The sequence below is a fragment of the Dendroctonus ponderosae genome, unplaced genomic scaffold (genome assembly GCF_020466585.1).
Source record: "Dendroctonus ponderosae isolate FM_Combo_2020 unplaced genomic scaffold, Dpon_F_20191213v2 Dpon_F_20191213_7, whole genome shotgun sequence".
In the NCBI taxonomy this organism is placed as follows: Eukaryota; Metazoa; Arthropoda; class Insecta; order Coleoptera; family Curculionidae; genus Dendroctonus; species Dendroctonus ponderosae.
The window spans coordinates 4,440,502-4,460,329 of NW_026018916.1; the positions used below are offsets into that span (position 1 = coordinate 4,440,502).

A 19,828-nucleotide genomic window follows, 5' to 3' on the forward strand; every position below is an offset into this window, starting at 1 on the left:
CCTTGACAAGAAACTTTTTTGACAAAAAATGAGTCAACCACTTTGTGCTCTAAACCGCTCAATTATAACCCCACCATTCACTCACCTAATTCTTTGTCCTCCCAAGTTTGCTTCGCCTCCAACAAGGCGTCGTATACCTGCCGACTGGGCTCCAGTCCGGAAAACACATAATATCTGGCCCGGATTCTCTTGAAGAAATCCACATAGGAGTAGTAGTGGTTGCCGTGATGAGGAACGTAGCTCAGATCCACGTAAACTACGTTGGCTTTCTTCTGCTTCAGCTTCGATGGCGATTCCGGCCGCTTTTTGTCGTCGTTTAGCTTGTTTTTGGCGGTCACGTGGGCCGGCAGCTTTTTCTCCCGCTTCGGAGTCCCCTTTTCGTTGTTGTTGGGAGGAGCTGGACTGGGCAGGCCTAGCGGTTTCCCCCACGAGGCAATCGGATCATATGCGCCCTCAGACGTTTCCCCAAAGTACACGCTGGTGGTCATGGGATCTGAAGGCTCTGGGCCGCTAGCTTGACCTGGAAGTTCTTCTCCGATAAAACTGGCAGTCATCAAGTCCATTTCCTTCGGTTGCAAGTCGAAGCGTGCCTTTGTGACTTCATAGAGGTACGAAGGGGCTGGTGTTTCTTCGGGTTTTCCATTTGAGTCGACCCGATCTTTTTTGAGATCGTCATCTGGCCCAGAAGGAAGTTCACCTGGAATTATCCGATTAAATTTCTTGGAAAGGAAGTACAAACCATAATTCATACCTATGCAACTGGCAGTCATTAAGCTCATTTCTCCCGCTTGGAGCTCCTTTCCGGCGACTGGAAGTTCGGTGCTGAATTTGGCTTTGGTGATCTCATACAAATAGGTTCCAGATAAAGGCTCCTCGTCCTCGTGAGGCAAGGCCCCATAGAACGAGGTGCTCATGGGATCCAGCTTCATATCCAGCTCGTCCAGGTCGGACTGGGAGAAGGCCACTTGAGATTTGGTGCTCAAGTCGTCCTCGTCCGTTTCTAAAGCCCATCCTTCCAATTACATCTAGAAGATTTATTTAAGCGGAGTTAGACTTACCGGTTTGTTCACTGAAGCCGCCCTCGTGCTTTGACGAAGGCGATTTCAGCTCCTTGGCAACTGGACTGATGGGTACAGTTGGAGGAGTGGTTTTTCCAGATGATTCAATGTCGGAGCTCGATTTATCACTTGGAGCCCCCATGACTGGGGAAGTCTGAAAATTGCTTGTGCAAACTAAAAAGATCCTCTTGACTATTCCAGCTTACCTTGTCTGCTACTGTGGAAGCCCCTTCTTGGCCAGCTGAACTCTCCTTAGGCCTTATGTATACTTTGGCGTCGGTTCTATCACAAATAATGGATCTCTCGTTATCCAGGAAGGTCTGACTAGCTTCTCTGCGATCCATATCAGTCTTAATGCTAATTTCCACGTCGGATATGGATAGTTTTTTGCCTTCCGGCTGGTCTACTCTAAGAGCACTGCTATCCTGACTAACAGACGATTTCTCCATGCTCTCCTTCTCGCCTTTCTCTGCTTGACTAGATGGGGGCTTGCCTAAAACAGCTTCGCTTTTGGTTTCAACTTTTGCTTCATCTATTTTTTGCGTTCTGTCTAAACTACTAATATCACTTATTAACTTTGAGCTTTCCAAGGGTAAACCAGCTTGTCTAAGCTCGGTCTCCTCCTCCACAGGCTTGTCAGATGCAGCGAAGTGTTCCATTTTATTCGAGTCCTCCAACTTCAACTCCGATGTTTTACATTTATCTAAAGGTTGTTCCTTTTCCACTTTAGGTTTACTAATCTGGCACTTTTCGAACTGTGTCGGGTCAGCCAGATTGGATAAATCTTCGTAGCTTTTTCTCAGCGCATCAGCTGTATTCTCCAAATTTCTATCTTCTTTTTCCATTACATCCTTATCCACTTTATACTCGTCGAATGTATGGCATTTATCAAAAGGAGTGGAATCCGCCAGCTTCGCTAAATCTTCATAACTCATTCTTAAGTGATCAGTTTCATTTTCTATTTGCTTCTCCTCTTTTTCTAGAATCTCCTTGGCGACTTTATACTCATCAGTCACTTTGCACTTATCAACCACAGTCGATTCTGCAAGCTTGGACAAGTCCTCATAGCTTTTCTTCAAATGGTCAACCTCTTTCTCAAGCTGTTTTTCTTCTTTGGCCTCTTTGAATTCCTCAGAAATTTTGCATTTATCAAATGAGGTCGATTCCGCAAGTTTAGACAAGTCCCCGTAGCTTTTCTTCAAATGATCAGCCTCTTCTTCAATCTGTTTTTCTTCCTTTTCCAAAATTTCTTTCGCTACTTTATATCCATCAGTAACTTTACATTTATCGAATGAAGTCGATTCAGCAAGTTTCGACAAGCCCTCGTAGCTTTTCTTCAAGTGATCAGCCTCCTCTTCGACCTGTTCTTCTTCCTTTTCTAGAACTTCCTTGGCTACTTTATATTCATCGGCAACTTTACATTTATCGAATGGAGTCGATTCAGCAAGTTTCGACAAGTCCTCGTAGCTTCTTCTCAAGTGATCAGCTTCTTCTTCAATTTGATTTTCATCTCTTTCCACATCTTCCTTAGCTACCTTACATTCATCACTAATTTTACATTTATCAAACGAGGTCGATTGGGCAAGTTTTGACAAGTCCTTGTAGCTCTTTTTCAAGTGATCTGCCTCTTCTTCAATCTGTTTTGCCTCCCTTTCTAAAACTTCTTTGGCCACTTTGTATTCATCAGAAACTTTACATTTATCAAACTGTGCCGATTCAACCAGTTTTGATAAGTCTTCGTAACTTTTCCTCAGTGTATGAGCTTCATCTTCTAATTGCCTGTCCGCTTTCTCCAGCAATTCTTCTCCCACTTCATATTCTTCAGCTGCTTTGCACTTTTCAAAAGAAATCTCTTTTGTGAGTTTCGATAGACCTTCATAATCTTTTCTCAGTTGGTCGGCTTTCTCTTCTAGCTGTTTCTCCTCCTTCTCCAAAACCTCTTTAGCCACGTTGAAATCTTCGGAAAGTTTACTGTCATATAAAAGAGTTACTTCAGCTTGCTTAGATAAATCGTCCAGAGGTTTGACCGACAATGCAGATTTTTCAGTTGAGATAGAAAGATCATCAGATTTTTCAGATTCCTTCTCTTTTTCATGGACGTTCTTGTCATCGACAATGTCTTCCTTTGAAGCTTTCGGTTGAGCAGCTCTTTCAAGCCGCGTTTCTTCTTTGGCTTCCAGCTTGTAATCTTTGTCGATTGGTTTGTCTTGGGCAACTTCATCCAGGTCCTTAGCCCTTTTCGAGTCAACTGCCTCCATCGTTTTCAAGTCTTTTTCCTTCTCCGCTACATCTTTTTCAATTTTAAATTCTACCTTATTTTTGGCACCGAAAAGGCATTCGCCGTCTTCAACCTCTTTGGCAAGATGTTCCACTTCTTCAGAAGACTCCGGGACGTGTTTCACTTCTCGGTCACCTTCAGATTCGGGTTGTTTGCCATCAATTTTTTTCAAATCCTCACTAAAAGCTTTGGGCTTTTCCACTTCCTGTTTTGAAGCAGATTTCAGTTTGCTTGCACTGTCTTCAAGAGTTTTGGGAGCATCAACTTCGTTTTCTGAAGTTGATTTTTGCTTATCTTCAATAGACGCCTTTAACTCTTGTTCTTGGAGGCCTGGTTTATCCAGTTTTTCAGCACTCTTTACCGGAACAATTTGATGTTCAAGATGCTTTTGTTCTTTTGGAGTTCCTTGGACTGGGGAAGCTTCCTCGACAGCAGAAGCATCTGCAGGCGGAACTTCTTGAGTTTTTTGGAGTTTATCGCAGACTGTTTCCGGATGGGCAGCCACATTTTTCTCTTCGGGTAAAATTGACTGCGCGGCTCCTCCAATGGTCGAGAATACCGACTCCAAGGTTTTTTCTGATTTCTCAATAAAATCTTCCGCTGCATCAAGAATGCTTTCTCTTTGTTGAGGCAAACCAGTTTGAGATTTCTCAGAGTGATACTCATGTTTAGTGTCTGCTGGTTGAACTTCTAAAGTCTTATCGCCTAATGATGTAGATTCTGGAGAATGCTCTTCAGCTTTTGGTTTTCCTGCAGCTTCTTCAGTCTTAGCTTTCGCCTCTGGTAAAATATCGTGCAAAAGTGATTTGGCGCCTTCTCCAATGGCAGTAAACACCGATTCCAATGTCTTTTCAGACTTCTCCACACATTTTTCAGCTGATTCAACAATGCTGGACTTTCTTTCAAGCAGGACCTCTGGAGTCTTCGAAATTTCTTCTTCTTTAAGGTCCGATTTGTGTTCATCTTGAGACTTTTTACTAACAGTGCTGTCTCCAGTGTCTTCACTTGATGATTTAGAGTCGGAAGGATGAGCTTCAGCTTTTGGTTTTTCTGCGGCCTCTTCAGTCTCAGCTTTCGGCTCTGGCAAAATATCATGCAAAAGAGATTTGGCGCCTTCCCCAATGGCAGAAAACACCGATTCCATTGCTTTTTCAGACTTCTCCACAAATTCTTCAGCTGATTCAATAATGCTGGACTTTCTTTCAAGCAGGACCTCTGGACTCTTCGAAATTTCTTCCTCTTTAAGATTCGATTTGTGTTCATCTTGAGACTTTTTACTAATGACGCTATCTTTAATGTCTTCATCTAATGCTTTGAAGTCTAAAGCATGTTCTTCAGCTTTTGGCTTTTCTGCGGCCTTCTCAGTCTTAACTTTCGCTTCTGGTAAAACATCATTCAAAAGAGATTTGGCGCCTTCCCCAATAGTAGAAAATACCGATTCGATTGCCTTTTCGGATTTCTCGACAAATTCTTCAACTGACTCAGCTATGCTGGACTTCCTTTCATGCAAGACCTCTGGACTCTTCGAAAGTTCTTCATCTTTAGAGTCAGATTCTTGCCCATCTTGAGACTTTTTACTGATGACGCTGTCTTCAGTGTCGTCACCTGAAGATTTAGAGCCGAGAGAATGATCTTCAGCTTTTGGCTTTTCGGCAGCTGTTTCAGTCTTCACTTTCGCTTCTGGTAAAATATCATGCAACAGTGATTTGGCGCCTTCTCCAATGGCAGAAAGCACCGATCCCGTGGCTTTTTCAGACTTTTCCACTTGTTCTTCAGCTGACTCAACGATGCTGGATCTTCTCTCATGCAAAACGTCTGGACTCTTCGAAGGTTCTTCATCTGTACGGCTTTTCTTACTATCGCCCCTCTCTTCACTGTCTTCATCTGATAATTTAGAACCTGGAGCAGCTGTTGGTTTATCTGTAACTTCGTCAGTTTTCAGAAGCGACTTTGCTCCGTCTCCAATAGCGGAGAACACTGCTTCCAATGCTTTCTCAGATTTGTGCATAAACTCCTCAGCTGATTCTATGATACTAGACTTTCTTTCGGATAAGTGCTCTTCACTTTTTGGAACTTCTTCCTGTTTAGAGCTTATTTCAACATCCTTTTCAGCCTTGTCTCCAACAACCACATCTTTGCTGTCTTTTTCCTGTACCTTAGAGTCTGTGGAAGACACTTTGGCTGCAACTTCATCAGCTTTAGATTTTTCTTCCACTAAACTATCGTGTAAAAGCGACTTTGCCCCTTCTCCAATGGCAGACATAACTGACTCCAACGCTTTCTCAGATTTTTGCACAAATTCTTCAGCTGATTCAATAATACTTCCTCTGCGCTCAACTGGTTTTGCTTCATCTTTGGGAGCTTCTGGTTGACCATCTGGAACCGTTTCTTCAGTGCCTTTGTCCAATGGTTTAGAGCCTACAGTAGTTACTTCAGTCTTTGTTTTTTCTACATCTCCTTCGGTTTGCGGTTTGCCGGGTTCAATAACGCCAACTTTCTGTTCAATTAACCCCGTTTGGTCTTTTATAAGTTCTTCGTGTTTAAGGTTTGCGGATTCTTGGACTTTTTCTTCAATTGGGATACTCTCACTATGCTCAGTTAATGATTTAGAATCAAAAGCTCCAGTTTTTGGCTTTTCTCCTGGTAAAATATCGTGCAAAAGCGACTTGCCTTGATCTTCAATGGCAGTGAACGCAGATTCTAGAGACTTTGACGATTTTTCAATAAAATCTTCAGTTCGTTCTAGAATGTCCTTCTTCAGATCTCCTACTTCTTTAACTGCGGTTTTTGAATCATATTTTTCAATCTTTGGTGGATCTTCCGGTAAAGTATCGTGCAAAAGGGTCTTGCCACCTTCTTCCATGGAAGAAAACACAGATCCTGATGTGTTCGAGGATTTTTCCACAACTTCTTCAACTGATTCGATGATGTTCATCTTCAGATCTTGTACCTGAGGTGTTTGAGGCTTTGTTTCAATTGCATTGGTTTCAATGTATTCAGCTGCTGTTTTAGAATCTGTGGCTGCTTTTGGCTTTTCTTCCGCCGCTTCGTTCTTTGGTTTTTCGTCCGGTAAAATATCTTGCAAAACCGATTTAGCTCCACCTCCAATGGCAGAAAACACTGATTCCAAAGTCTTTTCGGTTTTTTCCACAAATTCTTCAGCAGATTCAATGGTACTTCGTCTTCTTTCAGGAGAGGCTGCTTGACTCTTTTCGACTTCCTTATGCTCTGCTTGTTGATCATGTGCTTTGGCTCCAGTGTCTTTACCTTTAAGATCTGCAGGCTTCTCTGGATCTTTTTCAGTTTTCACCGTTTCATCCTGTAGAATATCGTACAAGATTGACTTGTCCTCTTCCTTGAAGTCGGACACCACAGTTTCCAAGGATTGCTCAGTTTTCTTCGTGAAATCTTTAGCTGATTCAATAAATTCTGCTTTAATTGAGTCTGCTGAAATGGGATGATCAGGCATTTTTGAGAGTTCAGTAGCCGGAACCTTGCGTTCGTCTTCATATGGCAAAGTCTTTCCTGTATTGTCCACTAGACCGCCTTTGTCCTTTGGGTCTGTATCCGATTTAATTATTCCATCCAGTTTCCTATCGCCAATGGAGCTTAAGGAGTCTTCTAACTGTTCTTCCAGTTCTCTAGTGGCTTCAAGCAGTTCTGATCCATGTGATTCAGTAGGGAATTTATCATCTGTGGCTTGAGATTTATCGCCAAACTTCTTAAGAGTGTCAGTTATTCCAGCCATAAACCCTACGGCTTTTTCTTCTAGGTATTCAAGCCCTTGGTCCATTTGGTGTTCAATTTTTTCAAATGTAGTTTCAGCCGCCTCGGGCTCACCGCTCGCATCTTTGGAAATTTTGTCCTTTTCGCCCATCAGGCTTGCTTCAGGTAGTGGTTTAACTTCTGCAAGTTTGTCTGCTTCTTTACCTAGAACAACTGCGCCTTTTTGGCTTTCCAAAGGTTCTGACTCTGACGAGCTTGAGGCTTTGGATGCAGGAGACGATTCTGCTTTAATTTCCAAGCTGGGCTCTTGAGTCGTATCTTTAAGAACTTCAGGAAATTCGGCGATTTCCTTCTTCACGCCTTCGGATAACGATTCCTTACGCTCGTCTTGAGCTGGTGAAAGGGCAGCTTTAGGCTCAGCAGCAGTTTCCGTTAATTTAGCTTCAGTGGATTCAGCTTCCTTTGATGCACTCTTGAGTTCAGTCAAGTCTTTAATCGCGCCTGAACTTTGCAGTTCATCAGTGATGTCTTTAGGTAGAAGAGAAATTGAATCCTGCGGAATATCAACTGGAGGTACTGGCACTTTGGAATCAACCTTAGACTCAAGTTGTTCTTTCTGTTCAATAGAAGTCGATTCTTTGTCAATCTGTTGTTCTTTTTCAGGCGCCTTTGAAGCATCGATCACTTCTTCCTTCAGTTTGGAAGATTTTTCGGTTTCTTCTTTAGCTACTGGAGCAGCAAGTTTATCATCCAGGGTGGAATCACTGAGTTCTTTTGAAGGAAGAGGTACTGGCTCTTTGTGGGTATCTTCTAAAACTGGCACTTTAGACTCTAAAGATGAAGCGACTTTTGAATCAATGAATTTTTCCTCCAGCTCACCAGCTGACTTGAATTGATCTTTTGTATGTTCCAAAGTTGCCCAGGATTCTTCAGTTTGTCTTTTTTCCCGGGTTCCCTGTTGCTCGGCGTCTGCTACATTTTCTGTTGATGTTGCCTCAACAGACTTAGCGGCAACTTCTTGAGCGCCAGTTGCGGCTTCTTGAGCCTGGGATTCTTCTTCCAGTTCAGCGGCCTTAGCTTTACTTGCAGTTTCAAGATCAGTAATATGCTTGGCTGTTGAAGCAGTATCGGTCAAGGTTTCCACGATGGAAGATTTCTGAGAGGGAGTTTTCTGGGATCCTTCCGGAGAAGATCTTCCTGAACTTTCCGAGCTTTTTGAAAAGATGATTGTGCCAGCTGGGCAGATTTCAATTTCCTCGCCACCATCTTCACTGGAGGCAGTCACCAGCATTCTATGGACAACTCCTGCGTCATCCTCTTTATCGGAAGTATCCTCACTGAGCTCAGCGCCTGATTTGAATTTTAGATCGTCATCTGCTTCTTCGGGAATAGGCGGAATGTCATCAGTTTTAATGATTTTTACTTCCAGAATTGGAGAGTCCTGGGTAGTAATATGAGTTTCGCGCAGCTCTTGGACTAAAGGAAGTTTTCCTTGGAACTCTTCCAAGGGGGCCTCGGATTTTAGAACCTCCGCCACGCTAGCCACGATTTTCTTCACATCTTCCTCGCGCTCGGCTGGGGATTTTCTTCCCAGTTCAGCTTTGTCGATGGTTAAATCTTTGAAAATATCCGGTCCTTCGTCTTCTGGCGAGGAGTCAGTGAGAATCACTGATTCCGCATGTTCGGGGCTTCTAGTTGATTTTTCTACTTTTACTTCATCTTTTTCTGTGGAGAAGCTTTTCAGTTCGGCCAGTTTTTCATCGACTTTGGACATCTTTTCCAGATCTTGTTTGATAGAAATTTGCACCGAAGCAAGGTCGTTCAAGGCGTGCGGAAGTTCAGGAATTTTGCCTGATTTAGAGTCTGTTATAGGTTTTCTATCAGCTTCCTCAATAAGAGCTGTAATGTCCTCCTTGTCGCTTTCCACTACACCCTCTACTTCGTCTTCTTTCCGAACCTCATGGCCGTTCACTTCCGTTTCGGAATCCTGGTCTTTTTCTTCGGCTGCTTTAAGGCCTAATGCTACTTCTTGAGCGATTTGATCGGAAATAACTTTGTCAGCCAGTGCACGATGTATGTCTTCAGCTTTGGGCAACACTTGCTCTTTAGCTTCCGGAACAGTTTCCTTGGCCTTAGTGATAACCACCCACTCATCCTCCATGCTTTCCTTAATGCGCTCTTCCGGTAAAACTATGTTATTATCCTGATCTGATTTTTCTTTGGTTTCTACTTCCGCCTTCTCTAAAATATCACATTTTTCCACTGCATCGGACTTTGCAACACTTGCATTTTCTATCACAGATTCGGTTGGCTTCCAGTTAGTGGGTGCTGGTGCTTCTTCGACATCCTTCTTTTCTTGGCCGCTTTGGATAGTTGGTGGCTTAACATCGTCCTCTTTCGACTTAGGAGGAGTGATTTCATTGGTTTTCTTTTCGTCCCCATTGAACTCTTGATAGTCGGCCTCTTCGTGCATGGGTAGATCCGCAACTTCATCGGGAGTTTTTACGATGTCGCGAACATGTTTTTGCTTGTCGAGTTGAATGCTTGCCAGGGGCTGCTTTAACGGGCTGCCCTGTTGGCTTTTTGGCGGTAGTTGAATGACTGGAAGGCCTTTTTCTTTGGTTTCTTCCTTGATGTGCTTTTCTTCAATGGGCTGGCCGTTGTCTTCTTTGATTTCATCCAATGTGATGCGTTCGTCTTCTGGCAGAGTTGGTGCGGTTGTGGTTGCACCCGATTCCACGTTGGCTGACACCTTTTCGTCTCGTTGTGATTCGATTATTTCCTTCACTTCTTCTTCGGCTGGTTCCTTTTTGTCGTCGGATGGTGCTTTATCGTCTGGCGACGTGATCTGTTGCTGTTTGGAGTCGGGGGTTCCGGAAAGTTTCAGGGGTTTTTCTTCAGGAAGGTCAGTGGTTTTCAGCTCTTCTTCAGCGCTTAGTTTGCGCTGTTTTTCCGATTCTTCGCTATCGCGAACTAGCTTTTGCATTTCGTCTTCCTTGGCTTCCTGGTCCAGGGAGTCATGCTCGATGTCCTCCTTTTCAATGATCAGGTACTCTTCAGTATCCAGGTGGTCATCAATGGAGATTTCCTTGATTTTCCTCACCCCCGGCTCGGTTTGATCAGTTTCTGCCTCTCCCTTGCGGAACACCGCTTCGATTTCCTTGATGGCGTCCTGCTCTTCTTTCAGTTCTTCCAGTTCCTTGTCCTTGAGTTGCTCTAGTTCTTCAGGTGTGAGCTTTGATATGTCCTTCTTCAGGATGCTTTCCTGGTCAGCGGACGGCGTGCTCACAGTGCTGGAATCCGTCGTGCCTTCTTTATCCAGCTTTCCTCTTTTGGAAAGAGAGTCTGGCTTTTGAACACCGTTGGTCATCTGCAGCAAAAACGAAGAGCTTTAAGAAAAATGGGGGTTAAGCTAGTTGGATGTACCTTTTTTATGGGACTGGGAGGGCCTTTGGTTGCTTTGGGCCTTCGGGAAATGGGTTTTCGTTCGGGCTTGGGCTTCGATTCGGCTGCAGGTGCCGGTTTGGGAGTCACTTCTTTCTTCGGAAGGGCCTTCTTGCTTTCGATCACCTTGCGGTTGTTGGCGTCTTTGGTGCTTTTTGCCGGAGTGGCCTGAGGTGAGGGCTTTAGGGGAGCTTTACGCTCCTTTTCTTTCACTTCGCCGTTCTTCTTGTTTTCGATTGTCTTCTTAGGGGTTGGAGGACCTGGAAATTAGAGAGTTGGTGTTGTTCAAAATAGTTAGACTTTCAGAATTTACCTTTCTTTTCCACAGGGGCCTTTTTCTTAGGTTCTTCCTTGGGTTTCGGCTTCGGTTCCACTGTTCTTGGTTTTGCTTTGGCTTTTTCCCCATTCTCTAGCCCCTCTCGTTGGTCAGTTTTCTCGCTTTTGCGGACATCTTCAATCTTTTTTGCCCGCTTCTCCTTGTCGCTTTCCTGTGAATCGGACTTGGTCACCTGCTTTTCCCTGATCACATCCCCATTCATCTCCTTCTTGATTGAGTCTTCAATGAGGGGCTTATTCTCCGTTTTCTTCTCGGTCTTGGCCATTTTTTCCAGCACTTCCTGTTTGGTTTTCTTGGCTGGAATGACGGATCGGACTGAGCAAATGGGGTGCTTCATGCACTCCATATTCTTCAGCCGCTCCAGGCCCTCGAAGATCTTTTTCTGGGGGGTGCTTCCTGGGTATAGAATGCGGGTGATGGTGTCGTTGGGGTTGGCAGGCTGCCAGATCAATAGGGCGCAAATGGACACCAAGTTTTGCAAAGGAAAGTTGAAATCCTTTCCCGGCTTGGAGGCAGCAAACAGCTTCGAATCGCTCTGGTTCCACTTTTGCAGGAATTCCCGCACTTCGCGGGAGTTTTTGTCTGGTGACAGCACGTACATGTTGAGGGTGCCGTGGCCCACTTTGTGGTAGAGGATGATCGGATCGGAGTCCCGGTAACAGACTTGAGGGCTGAGGTTCAGTTGGCGCAAATCCTGGATAATATTCTGCCCTTCATCCAGAAGACTGACGATTAAAGGGTCCTTGTCTTTGTCGCCGTCTGGACTCAGCAGGGACTTTCTTTCCTGGATGTTGCAGAAGAAGTGGCCAATTTGCGGGTATACTGCGCCCTGCTTCTTCCTTTCCAGCACGGAACTAACGCCGCTAACGCTACTATTGTTCAGTCGAGTCATTAGAACTGCATCTAACCTGGAGCAGAGGAGTGAAAGAGTGAGGACCAGGAGGTGGAAGTTTTTTAGGACTTACCTATCTAAGTGTCTAACGAAATCCCAAAAGCACGCCTTTCTCGAATAGCCGCCGTCTAGAAGCATATTGAAGCCGTTGATACCGAACAAGGCTGCATCGCCTTGACCACCTGCAATCGCACAGTTGTAGCCCTAATTTCGATTTTTCTGGGGCGTAAAATACCTGGGAAAACATATAAGGTTGGCCTAGAAAATCGAATGTTTCCCACCACGTCGGAGCTTTCCAGAATATCCTCCAGGACGGTGGGCACCAAAAATGGATCTAAATATTTAATAAACCTGGAAATGGATGGGGACCCTGTTGTTAGGACGTCTGTTGGATTAACTCGGACCTGCAAACGAAGCAAATTCTTTGTTTGACTGAGCTCCAATGCTGATAATCAAAAAAATCCTTACCTTGCAAGACTTAGTAAAATATTCCTTAGGCAACCTCGGCCAGTCTCCTTCGACGCTACAATGCAGATCGATCGAGATGCCGTTCTCGTAAGCGTGAATCACCCTCTGGACCTCGATTTCCTGGAAAGCTTCGACAAAATCGGAATAGGAAAAGGTCCCATCCTGAAATTGATGATTGGCCGATTAGTGGCTGATTTCTGAAGATTTTCGCCATTAAATCGACCTACTTGTAAAGCCCAGGAGCCGTTGGCCTGGAAAGTGTATCCAGCATGGATGATGTGCCGATGCCTAGTGAAACTGCTAAGCAAGTTGCGGACGCATTGGGACAATGTACTGACGGCAGGATGGATCAAGATTTCAGTCACTAGATTTTCCGAGGCGAACTGGATCAATCTCTCGCCTGGAAATTGCGTTAATCGGTCATTTGCGGACTTTTCCAATTATCCGAATCTTTGTGTACCATTCGCAATAAAAGCTCACTCTGGCGAATGATTTTAATTATCCCCAGCCCTATAAATCCAAGACTCCGAGGCCGAAGAATGGATGATTCGATGCAGCAGTTTTAAATCAGTCCCAACAAGTGAATAGTTTAATGACGGCAAATTTATTTATTTATTCCCCAGCAGCTGAATCATCTTCGACCTAATGAACAGAACAATGATTGAAGTTCCAAATGAGTCCGGGCTTGGAAACATCCACGATTTGTTTCTCTATTTGTCTCTATCACCCATTGTGGGCGTGACATGGGTATGATTTATTCGATGCCCATAAACTACGGATATGTGAGAACTTTTTGTTCGCTAAACGAATGATTTACAGGATCTGTTTTCCGATACGGGGACCCGTTTAATGGAAAATCGAGAAAAATAGGGCAGAAACATTTTTGTATCTGAATAAGAGACATGTGAAAGAACGAAACTCGTTTTGGCACTACATCGTCTTGATCTTATCGACTAAGCAGAGTCTTCTTGGCTTTAGAGTTGCAAGATTTTCCAGCAGTATTCTCCCCTTAACTCTTGTGTTTGCCAGATGTTTAGCTGGAATTTTCAAAATGGGTTTCACCAAAAAGTTTGGGTCAATCGGCATGAAGAATTTGGGGAATTGATCTGAATCTTCAGAGAAATTCGGGAAAAGTTTGAAAATCGCTGGCCAACAGCTGTGGCTATTTTACTAGAGCTGTTCGTTTAGTTAAACAAACTTTTGGAATTGGAAAAATCCTGTCCCTTAATTCAGAGCCGTGTATTATAAAAATTGTCAAAAAACCCAGAATAAATGCGAAAACATTGCAAATCATCACAATAATAAACAAAGTTTGCTTTATTTAATAGCTCTAATTTCAATATTCTGTATCCTATCAGATTTGGATAATGCATTTTCCATATTACACATCGCAATGTTGAAATTTTTAAACAATTTCGAGACAGTAGATCTTAAGCACACGCTAAACAAAGAAGTTCTTAGAAAATATTAAGAGTGTTTCCTATTTTACCCTAAAATCCCCCGACCCCGACAAAAACAATCTCAAACCCCAGTAAATCCCGTAATTTGAAAAACACCCAGTGAATTGTAGCGGAATTTACACAACACTTAATTCCCGGAACCTTTAATAAGATAAAACTCAGCTCCCCATAATTTTAGCATAAGACTGGTAGACTAATCGAAGTTAATATCCTTTATAGGGCTTCGCAACGTAACTTTATAGCCGTAAGCTGTTATCGCGTATCGGCCATACAGGGTTTATTAAAAAATGCGGATTTCCGCAAAACCTACCAAAACGAGCTTCTTCTCCTTCTAGTCCTTGCTCTATGATGATGGCGAGCTCTTTTTCCAAATCCACCAGGCATTCGTTCACATCCCACGAAAGCAGACCTGAAAAATGAACAACTCGTTGAAAACTCCAATGAAATGTTATGATAAAGTTGGTAAAGTTGGCATGCAATTCAAGCAGAAGAACAAACTTTGTTGTTGGGAATGAGTTACATTTGTGTCTCATTGAACGAGGCAAATGCCCTCAATATTGAGATCTTAGCCTGAACAGGCACAAACAATTCAAAAACTTGGCTCTTTTATCCAGATCGACTAACAACACGCTCTATTGAGCATCGCAAGAGCAAAGCTGGGAAATGTGAAGTCTCAGTTGCATCCAGAAACGAATATTTACTGTGAACTTGTCTTGCCGCATTGCAGCTCGTTATTCTTGACCTTTCATTCCAGGTATTTTGGAAGCACCAAGTCGTTATGGGACGGAAGTTTGGCCCGAAGTTGCCAAAGGAGTATTTTTGGAATCTCCAAAAGAATTACGCTAATTTTAGACGGTTGTTTATTTTCTTCTTGGCTACCGGATGGATGCATATGACATGCAATGTTTCTAGAGGTTTGATATAGTTGTCGCTTAAATGTACAAAAGAACAATTTCCTACGGCCTGTTTTAATGTAGCGGCATTTTTCACATATACAATAAAGACGCTGTTTGCAAATTCCGAATTATTCGTTAGATTTGGCTTTTATCTGTGATAAATACTGAGATTTGTGCGGTGCGGATATGAATTATTCCATAAAATATCCAGACGATTAGTTACCAATTTTAGTTGATCTTTGCTTGATGGCGTTTAGCTAAATGTTATTCTGTGGAAATATAAAGGTACAGAGAGAGAGCAGGAAAATAAATTGATGCAGACAACAAATGCAGAGAGAAAAAGTTAATTGAGTAATAAATAATAAAAAGTAGTTTTTAGTTGAAAATGGTTTACACAAAAAAGTTCTTTGTCATTCAAAATTAGTCAGAACCTATCCGTATCTAAAGAATATTGATCGCTCTTCTACCACGAGCTGCTTTTCTGTTAAGTAATCCCCTCCAGATGTGTCATAATGTATGAGGTAAGCCTCAAAGCCGTCGTCGAATGGCTGGGAAAAAGTAAGAAAAAACAAAATATTTTCTGGTCCTCTACAGCTCTAAGACGAAAATTATGCGGGTGTGGCACGAAGCCGCTATTTCCTGGGTGATAAATTTCAGTTTTTGTCTTCCATTGGCCTGGTTTTTATGAGAAACGTTTTTTGTGCAAATTACTGCTCATAAAGTTTTCCCATTTGCGTTGTTTAGAGTGCAACCTAAACCAAAACCCGCCCCATTAAATGCTTTTAAATTTACATTTCCGAAGCTTTTACTCTATTGAAACATCGACCACCTAACGGAAATATTTGCAGTTGTGTTTTCATCCTGGACTTTGCATTAAAAAAGACGCGAATTACTGCATAAAATAGCATAACTTAGCATAAAATCATCACCTACTATAAGCGGTAGTGGGAAAGTTTTCCATTAGCCTGGTTTCACGTTGCCGTTTTTATGAGAATTTTTTTTCTGCCAAATTACTGCTTATAAAGTTTTTCCATTTCCTTCATAATAAAAGCTTTTAAATCTACATTTCCGAGCTTTTGCTCTATTGAATCTTCGATCACCTAAAGTAAATATATGCAATTGATTTTGATCCTGGACTTTGGTTTGGATTGCCAGCCTTTTTACGCTAATTACATCATAAAAATATAAAACTTTGCAACCGGCAAATGACTTTCAATTTCCACTATCACCTCTGGCGGAAAAGTACTAAAAACATCCATTCAATGTTAATACGGATTTTGTTCAAGTTCATGCTTAAACAATGAGGGACTTAAAATTAGATTGCTACCAATATCTCAGTCAAGTCCACTGTTGTTGTGCAATAATTGTTCAAATAAAGGCCGAGGAAACTCCGCAGGCTTAACAAATAAAACCCGCCGTGCTTTTTCTCATATTTTCTATTGATTTCCTCAAGACAAGGGTCTGTTTGCTCTACCAATCGATGTTCCGGTCTTTTTTGTCCCAGCAAACGCCAGCAATCGAGTAAATATAAACATAAAAGCGCCAAATTCCAAAATATTGTATTTCAAAAGCGAGAGTTCTGTTCATATTTGCCAGCAGCTGTTGTTCTCATGGACTAATGGGTTTCGTCTAAAACAACGCTAATTTTCCGTTATACAGATTCCCTATTTATTTCCCGCGGCTGTAGAGCGAAATTTTAAATGCAAATCAGTCTGGAGGGACAAAATGCGCCACCAAATGGAAAACAGCCATCCAATTCGTCCACAATTTCGCATGAATTTCAAATGGTTTAAATGAGTCGCAGTCAGAATTGCATCGAATTTAAATCCAGCTTGCTCCAAAGTCGACTGTCGCAGGATTTTGAGCCAATTTGAGGGTTCCATATGGAAAGCAAATATTTTGTTCTACTAGCTAAAGCAGGAAACTTGTATCTTCCCCTATCTCTAGGAGGAGTTGAACAAGTATGTTCAATGTTTGCATGATTTTTGGCAAATTACTTTTCATTTGGAATTCTTAAGTTTTAACAAGACAGAAACACAAATATTTCGATGGGTAATATCGATAATACCCAATTGGGTTTCAACATAAATTTTAACCCGTAAAGATTCACAAGATGAAAACAAGGTTCAGAACGCAAGATGCTCCGATGAGAGCTAAGAATCACTCTAATAGAGTGTTTCGAGAGCTATAATTTGGATATTAGGGCTGTCACAAGTTCCTAAAGACATTTACTCAATCCTTCCAACAAGAGATATTTTTCAATTCTAGAATAGAAACTCTGCATCTCCATTCTTACGAAACATTCCCGCTATATCGCCTAAAAGATCGTTTTTCAGTAATTGAGCTTTATTAGAAGTTCTCACCCTCTAAAGAGTTAGGAAGCAACATTTTGAGGAGTCGTCAAAGTATAAAAGCTCATTTCTCTAAAGGCAAAATGTAAGCACCTCTCCAGAGCTTCAGTTTCGTAATTGGGCTTGTACAGAAATTCCTGCAGCAAAATTAGTAAAAATTGGAATTTACTGCTTAAATTGAAAACAGAAAAGAACAATTTTTAAACAGCTGGGTGATCCCAGAACGGGCCTTTCAGGAAAAAGGTAAGAATAGAAGATGTAAAATTTTAATACAAATTAGTAAATGTTAGAAATGGCTGAAATGGAAAAGGAAAAGCAACAGGCTACAAAAACGAAACAAGCAAAAACTTTTTTAAATTAAACTAAATGAAATATATTAGAACCTGGATAATTACTGTAATAAAAAGACAGAAGAAACTGTTCAGGAAAACCCTAAAAATACGATTGAAGAACCAATTACAATGTGTTGTCTACGCAGTTTACGTTGGAGACATTTGAATCAATCGAATTTGGATCAATCAGTGAGACAAAACTCGAACATTTTGCATACAATGAAGGCAGAAAATTTCCGATCTATTGACAATGAGACAAAAAACATAGATATAAAGGAAATGCTAGAATAAAAGCACATTTTTATCGTAATCGTGTAGTTGAAAACTGGCGGAGGCGAATATGATAATTTTTTTAACTGGCTTGATAAACTTTTCATATAAATTAGCCCAAAATTTCACAGAGACCGTTTATTAGGTGCCGTATGTTTATTAACGTAGTGCGGTAACATTTAACTTCAGGATGGCTTCCACGCAAACTATCCAAGAATGCTTTAAAGGTACTTGATTCAATTTTGGTACGCATAGATAATTGAATGCAAGTGATTTGCAGGAAAAAACATATTTCTGACCGGAGGAAGTGGATTCATTGGAAAAGCTTGCATAGAAAAATTTCTGCGCTCGTGTCCAGATTTGGGAAAGATTTACATTCTGCTTCGCCCCAAAAGAGGAATGTCCCTAGAAGAGCGAGTCGAGCAAATTACGTCTTCGCCGGTAGGTAGAACGTACAAAGTGATTCAACATTAGCTCAGTGAAATGGTAAACAGTTTTCTAGCATACGCTATCTTAAATGAGTGTTCAAAATTTGAAGCGCGAAACATTATCAAAATGCTTCACAAAACCAAGACCCAATTTTTAGATATTGCAAGTTAGCGTACGATTTCGAAAGATTTGGCCAAATTAAGACTTAATTTTTTTGAAAGATGAGACAGTGCAGATGAGCTTTAGCAACGTTTTCTTAACCAGCAACCAGTACTGGACTATTTAGATGAAGTAATTGACCGCGGAAGAACTTTTGGTTAGTCATCTAGAAGTCGAGAGAGAAGAATTTCTATTTTATATCAAAGAGTTGTAGCAAACAATGCAACTCCCGTCCCAAGTCGAGATCAATTCTAAATGATCTTGAAACTAAGTTCCAAAGCACTGCGCAAAATGCATCAGCCAAAATAAACAGTATCCTGAACATTTTCCGATGCTGCGCCGAGCAAACCACCTATGAAGATATATGTGCTTGCAAAACATCAGCAAGAAATTATTTTTTACTACGCAATTAAAGCCTGAAAAGTTCTCAAGCTTCTGGCAACGGACGCGGAAGCCCAACTCTTTTGAAACATTTTGGACAGTTCTAAAACAATTAATGTTTCAGCTGTTCGAGAAACTGAAGCAAATGTATCCTGAGAATCTGAAGAAAATTATCCCCATCAAGGGAGACGTGCTTCATCTCGGACTAGGTAAAACGACGTTTCAATACTTGAACTTATAGCAAACTCGGATAGTTTTCCTCTAGGTATATCCGATGAAGACCGAAAGCTGCTGATTCAGAATGTGCACTTTATTTGCCATACGGCAGCATCTGTTAGGTTTGACGACTTTCTTAATGATGCCATTTTTACCAATATAAGAGCCGCCAGGGAAGTGGCTCTATTGGCACTGGAAATGAAAAATATCCAGGTTTTCCTGCACATATCGACCACATATTGCAACATAGATGGTAAAACGGTAAATAGTTTTTCTTCCCAGAAAGCCAGTATGCGATGAGTGTCCCATTTTAAATCAAATTATTGGAAACCTCGGAGTCTTGGCATGAGGGGCATCAATTACACGTTCTTATTCGTTTCCTCATCAGATAAAGTCGCGAAGCGAGTAGGCCACCCTGTAGAATGTTCTGGACTCATTTCGATTTGTAGATAATAAAAATCGACCGATTTCAGGTAGTGGATGAAATCCTTTACCCTCAGCATGGCGACTGGAAGGAAGCAATTCGCGCTGCTGAGTCAATGGACAGTCACACGCTGAATGTGCTCACGCAAAAATTCATGGCACCTTTTCCCAACACGTACACATACACGAAACAACTAGGAGAACATTGTATTAACGACATGCTGGTAGGAAAAGTGCCTGCCGTCATCTGCAGACCTTCCATCGGTAAGAGTCAAGCTAACGAATTCAGGCAATAGCAGCCGGATTTTTGCAGTATTCGGCTCCTTGGTGGAACCTTTGCAGGGATGGAATGATAACTTCAATGGACCCATGGGACTGCTGTTGGCTGGGGGGACAGGAATTCTCAGAGTAGTCTATGGAGATCCAGACATAAATTCAGATTACGTGTCAGTCGACAATGTGGCTAAGATCATCATTATGGCCTTGTGGCACAAGGCAGTTTTAGGGTAAGAAAGTTTCGAGAGTTTGGAACTAATTACTAGTTTAAGGTAAATAAATGGCCAGGAATTTGTTTGGAAAAATCAAATTAACAACGAAATGTAAAAATAATCTAGTCTTTCACTTAATGAGATTTATTACCTTATACTTTGACTACCGAAACTGCTTGATAGATCGCGGCATTATGTAATATTTCCTATTGTATTAGAC

At 41.9% G+C, this 19,828-nt stretch overlaps 2 protein-coding genes across 2 annotated transcripts in view; one reads left to right on the forward strand and one right to left on the reverse strand.

Annotated features, from left to right (window-relative positions):
• Positions 1–19,828, reverse strand: part of LOC109537757 (microtubule-associated protein futsch) — a 62,933-nt gene that overhangs the window by 3,708 nt on the left and 39,397 nt on the right. Inside the window, exons 2-12 of the mRNA XM_048668406.1 lie at positions 13,974–14,072; positions 12,431–12,603; positions 12,204–12,365; positions 11,971–12,139; positions 11,809–11,917; positions 10,820–11,751; positions 10,489–10,766; positions 1,265–10,432; positions 1,059–1,212; positions 752–1,000; positions 86–697 (exon numbers count right to left, since the gene is read on the reverse strand). Coding sequence (XP_048524363.1) covers positions 86–697; positions 752–1,000; positions 1,059–1,212; positions 1,265–10,432; positions 10,489–10,766; positions 10,820–11,751; positions 11,809–11,917; positions 11,971–12,139; positions 12,204–12,365; positions 12,431–12,603; positions 13,974–14,072 — 12,105 coding nt within the window. The remainder of the gene's footprint in view (positions 1–85; positions 698–751; positions 1,001–1,058; positions 1,213–1,264; positions 10,433–10,488; positions 10,767–10,819; positions 11,752–11,808; positions 11,918–11,970; positions 12,140–12,203; positions 12,366–12,430; positions 12,604–13,973; positions 14,073–19,828) is intronic.
• LOC125505165 (putative fatty acyl-CoA reductase CG5065) overlaps positions 17,521–19,828 on the forward strand; it is a 10,813-nt gene continuing 8,505 nt past the window's right edge. The window contains exon 1 of the mRNA XM_048668407.1: positions 17,521–17,739. Coding sequence (XP_048524364.1) covers positions 17,703–17,739 — 37 coding nt within the window. The 5' untranslated portion in view covers positions 17,521–17,702. The remainder of the gene's footprint in view (positions 17,740–19,828) is intronic.